Raw genomic sequence first — 5721 nt, 5'->3', positions numbered from 1 at the left:
ACGTTGCCAGTATAGATCCAAACCAACAAACAACTCTCAATCAAAGTTTAATTTGTTTGTCACAATGAAAACCAATGAAAATCGAGAGTATTTAAACCTTGGGTCGTCTCTCAAAGGAATTGCAGAAAAGTGTGCATATTATTGGTTATGAGAATTTTGGGGGAAGTATGACGAACAAGCAAGTAAAGCTACAACTAAGGAACTATAAATACTAAAAAACACTCATGGAAAGGATTAAGAGTCAAGGTTTCTTATCCTAGATCATTGACCACAACATGGTAATTACAAAGGGTCACTACAAGATACATGACAAATAGCGGCCGCAAATTACCAGCCGTTTCTGGAATCGCCACCAATTAACGGAATAACAGCGGTGATGGTAGTGTGCACTTGAAACGTTGCTGACTGATGAGATCCGTGGCATTTTTGTCTCCCAACCACCTTAAAGAACATATTTTTGGACTACCAAAATACAGAGGTCTAGCTAAGTTATACTTTGAAGAACAACTATCATCTGAGGTACAATTAATAATTATATATGCATTGAGTATTGTTTAATTTGATGAATTACAAAATTGAATAATGTGTAAATAAAATTAGAAAAAGGTTATAAGAATGGAATATCATGCATTTGAAAGCAGTAATGTGTTTTGCACTGGACTCGCCTTTGTCCCTAAAGAAGAAGGGGGTATCGAAATGGAAGAAGAAAAAGATGATGGTTGGATCATTGCTTTTGTTCACAATGATGACATTAATTTATCACAAGTAGGAACTACTTCTTAATTATGTTCCATGCCATGTATAATAATAATAATAATAATAATAATAATAATAATAATAATAATTGCATAAATGGAGGTTCATATAATTTTTGCAAAGAAGTTAAGTGGTGAGGCAGTTGGCAAGATTACATTGCCATGTAGAGTTCGTTATGGCTTTCATGGAGCTTTCATGCCAATCTCTTTTCAGCCCCCAACTCGCTAATTATAGCTTTATTTATATTATGTATATATGTCATTGCTATTTAGTCATCATATTATACATTTAATATAACAAGGCCAACACAATGCAATGCTTGAATATCATTATATTTCAATAATTATAATGTAAAGATCAGAATAGTTGAGGTTCCATTCTGAGCTGTTAAAGAGAGATGAAAGAGTCAAAGTTAGTTAGAGTAATAGCAAGTTAGTTAAGAATTCTATTTTCAGTTAGTGCTAAAATAGTCAACTTTTCTCTTTGGTCCTTTGAGTATATATACTCTTACTTTCGCATCTCAAAACCCTATAACACTGAATATACACCTGGACCTGGTGATGGTCTTGCCTTCTTCCTTGCTAGTGCTGACACTGAAATTCCTCCTGAATCTTCTGGAAAGTTTCTCGGCCTCTTTAATGATGCATCTGACAGAATTGTTGCTGTTGAATTCGATACTTTTTCCAACTCCGATATTGGGGATCCCAATTATCCACACATCGGAATTGATGTTAACTCTATCAGGTCATCAAAAGTTTGTTACTGGAATTTTCATGATGCAGCGATAACTACTGCAAAGATAACATATAACTCTGCTCATAAGAAGTTAATTGTCCATGTCTCTACATATCTCCACAGCCAACCCGACACTCTTACTTATGATGTCGATTTGAGTACTAAGCTGCCTGAAAAGGTTAAGATTGGAATATCTGCTTCCACTGGACAATTCTCGCAGACTACTGAGATTCTATCTTGGATCTTCAAGTCCAACTGAAAAGGAACATCGATAGATGTTGACTTGTTACCAAGTTTGTGTTGTGTCTTTTATTTTAATTCAATAAGGACAAGCTTACTCGTCTTTAGTTTGTCTCTGTAAATGTTATGCCACTACGGATACAGGGCAAGGGCTGTCCATTGTTGTTGTTTGTGTTTGGATTTGGTTTCTTGTCTTATGTGATATATGCATGGATGCTTACTTTATTTTCTTCATTTTTGCCTTTATTTCTTCCGTCTGTCTTTTCAAAAGTGCAAAACATCCCTTCTAGTAACTAATTTCCTAGCTAGTTAACTGCATGGACAAGGATCGGGATCAAGCACCAAAGGGAAATATGGTTAGAACAACAAATTACCACGACCATGCTTGTCAGTATTTTCTTGTATGTAGTTTTGATTATGCTTATGTTTTTGGGAGGCTAAAAGTTTCAGCTTTTAGGTTCACTTCTTACTTCCTAGGTTTGATTATTAGTTGAGAAATTATTTTTCAATCCCACTGGAGAGGATAAATTAAATAAAAATTAATTATAAAATAATAATAAAATTATAAGTATTAATTATTCGTGTGAAATTTAATAGTATGATAACATTGAACCAATTTAAAATCTTTTAAGATAAAAATAAGATATTTAAAATGTTAAGAATTAAATTAGAATGACCCAAAGATGATAAAAGGTATGCAGAGCTAAAATAAAAGACTAGAGTATATATAAGCAAAAGGTAAAGAGTGCGGTAAACTAAAGAGTATTCAAAGCAACAAATATATACAAAAGTCCAAAAACATACTAAAATAGAGATGCAAGTATTGAAAATTGAAATAAAAGTGTCTAGAATTAGAACAATTCACCACAAAATAATCTGGCCGATGTATGACTATCTCCCCACACTTAAAAATTAGCATCGTCCTTCACGCTCATCAAATCAAGCTGAGTGGAAGGAGTCGTCGCCGTCATCTCCACTGTCTTCTGTTTGGCCTGGGGCTCTTCCGCCTCATTGGCCTGGGCCTCCTCTTCATCAATATCAGTGCCGCCAGAGATTACGATCCTCTTCAAGTGCTCATAACGTTGCTTGTTGCGATGCTCTATCTGGTCAATCCTCTCAAAGAGGCGCTGCACAAGACGGTAAATTGGCTGCGAAGTAGATGATGGTGCTGCTGGTATAGATGGTGCTGACGGTGTTGAAGGTAGTGCTGAGGGTCTTGCTACTGCTGGGATGTGGCTGCCTCTGTAGTGGTGGTGGGTGCCCTACGACCTTGGTATCTGGTGGATGATTGAGGTCTGAACCAGTTGCCGTGTGGAATGACTTTCCTCGCACCAACAACTACCGGCCTCTCATCCCCATCCTCCCAGGATACCTCAGCCTGGTGACCCATCTGCATGATTAAGCAGGGGAATGCCAGATTGCCTTTGACATGGGTCTGGACCATATACCACCTGATGAGTTTTGGAAGGTATAGTTGCTTTCCTTTCAAGATACACCAGAAAAGTACTGCCATATCTAATGGAATCTCTGTCTCATGAGTGTTGGGAGTTACATAGTTACTCATAATCTGCTGTCACAGCCTAGCCTCGATGATAAGATACTTGACCTTTATGCCCTTCAGACTTATAAGATTGAAAGAAACAAATAATTCATGTTCTATGTAACTTGAAGTAGTTAAGCATGATAAAAATGGATGAAGCTAGTTACATGGTTCAAATTTCTCAATTTTGTGAATTCATGCAAAGAGGCTCTAATTACAAAAGAATCCAAGTTTTGGTCAATTTGAAAACCAGTTTAAACCTTTCCATGCATATGAGTAAATCACCATTCAAAACAGGCAAATAAGATAAGGGTATGACCAAAACTTGCAAAAAAACTCCTTTGAGGTAGTTTCCAAAAACCATGTAGCGAGATGTCTCCAATGGTCTTGACAAATCTTTTTCCACTCCCATCCATCCTTTTTGAGAGACTTCCACCACTTGAGGAGATTCTTCAATTTGAATATTTTCCTCACCAATTTCTTCTAACTCTTTTCCATCGCTCAAGTCATAAGTTGGAGGTTGAGTAAAATCTATCTCAACATCAGCCTCAAATTCAATGGGAGAAGATTCCTCCAACTCAAGGAAATCATACGCGGATGCGAAATCATCATCACTAAGAGAACTAGTTGCTTGCTCCATTTCTTCCAATTCTTCATTCATAATATGCTTTGGAGGTTGCGCACCCTCCTCAGCATCACTTTCAAACTCAACGGAAGAAGACCCTACAACTCTAGATTCCTCTTTGCATTCAACATCTCCTAAATCTTCAACCACTTCTTTCTCTACAACAATTTTGGCTTTCTCCACTTGTTCCAATACAAAAATCCACTCATCATCCTCCATTTGAGTTTCTAATATCTCTTTCATACTACACTCTTCAACAAGAACACAATCTAATTTACATAATATCACTATAATTATCATAGAGTTTACTAATTCAATATTTCACAAGGGTTCAATAGTTCCTTACCTTACCCACGGATCAATTGAACAAAACCCAGTGATTATCCGCTACTAGAGTTCACCTAAACCATCAAAATCATTCAATTCCTCAATGCTCAAATCCTAAAATCATGAAATTGAGGAGAGGGAGAACTGGGAGAGAATTGATAATTTCTTATTACTTTGTTTAGATAAAATTGAAGAGAATTTCGAGATGAACATGTAGCCGCTGACGGCTCGTTAATCGGAGCTCGGGATTGAAAGTTACGAACGGCGGAAGTTAACGGTGATGAGGGTTAGGGTTTGCACGTTAATCCCTTTCTTCCTCACTGTATTTGCAGAAATGAAAATGGAGATGGCTCGTTTAATGGCTTTATAGGTTGGGTTTGGGCTCGGTTTGGTTCCGGTCCAATCAGTTCGATTCGTTGGCCTGATTTTGGGCCAAAATCTTTAAAATTAGGGTCAAAATTCGTATTTTTAATATTTTTACTCCTCTAGATTATAAAAATTGATCTTTTTAAGGACTTTGGCTACCTAGACTATATACCTCTATCAACCCCTATATACTTCACTCATAAATTGACCAAAGAATTTAAAATTGCACTCCCTGATTGCACTATGTATAGCAACTCATAGGCAGATTGCACTACCTCACTATGTATACCAATTCCTCGATTGTGCCACCACAAATCATTCGCAAGCTGCCTTCAGAGTGCTCAAGTACCTTAAAGGCAAGCCAACTATTGGTCTCTTCTTCTTTGCCTCTTGAGACATGCACATCTCAGGATTCTCGGATGTTGATTGGGCCACATGTTCAGACACTTGAAGATCAATTTCTAGCTACTGCTTCATACTTGGAAGCTCTCTAGTTAGCTCAAAAAGTAAGAAGCAAACCACTGTGGCCAGATCCTCTGTCGAAGCAGAGTATAGAGCATTGGCTGCTACAACTTGTGAAGCCAGATGGTTATCGTTCCTAATGTCTTTCATCGGGTTCCCTCTCTAAAAACCAATAACACTCTTCTGTGATATTCAATCAGCAATTCACATAGCTAACAAAGAATATTAAAGTGGACTGTCACATAGTTAAAGAGAAACTGCTTTCTAGTTTAATTCATCTCATGCCTGTTAGCTTTCAGGAACAACTCGTAGACTTTCTCACCAAAGCCTTAGCCCCAGGGGCTTTCTCAACGAACCTTAATAAGCTTGGATTACTAGATTTATACACTCCAAGCTTGAGGGAGGGTGTAACCTAACCTAGGATCCACAAACAGTAAAATAGCAGTAGCAGTAGAATAGTCTAGCTTAGTAAATTAAATGTGTTAATTCAACTCAGTTGATTTTCTGTTGATTGCAGTTAGTTGAGGTTAGTTAAAGCAAGTAGTTAGAAGGTTCCAGAATAGGAAAGAGTTTGTTAGAGTAGTTATATAACTTGTGGTTGAGAACATTTGCAACACAAGTATATAAGGCACAAAACACTGTATTGATATCAGATTCTTCTTTTCTTCTT

General features: G+C 37.1%; 1 protein-coding gene across 1 annotated transcript in view; it reads left to right on the top strand.

The window, feature by feature from the left end:
- Positions 1-1965, top strand: part of LOC107616403 (lectin-like) — a 12452-nt gene extending 10487 nt beyond the window's left edge. Inside the window, exon 3 of the mRNA XM_016318364.2 lies at positions 1212-1965. Coding sequence (XP_016173850.1) covers positions 1212-1750 — 539 coding nt within the window. The 3' untranslated portion in view covers positions 1751-1965. The remainder of the gene's footprint in view (positions 1-1211) is intronic.

The sequence above is a fragment of the Arachis ipaensis genome, chromosome B09 (genome assembly GCF_000816755.2).
Source record: "Arachis ipaensis cultivar K30076 chromosome B09, Araip1.1, whole genome shotgun sequence".
Lineage (NCBI taxonomy): Eukaryota > Viridiplantae > Streptophyta > Magnoliopsida > Fabales > Fabaceae > Arachis > Arachis ipaensis.
This window is presented reverse-complemented; position numbering and strand designations above follow the sequence as displayed.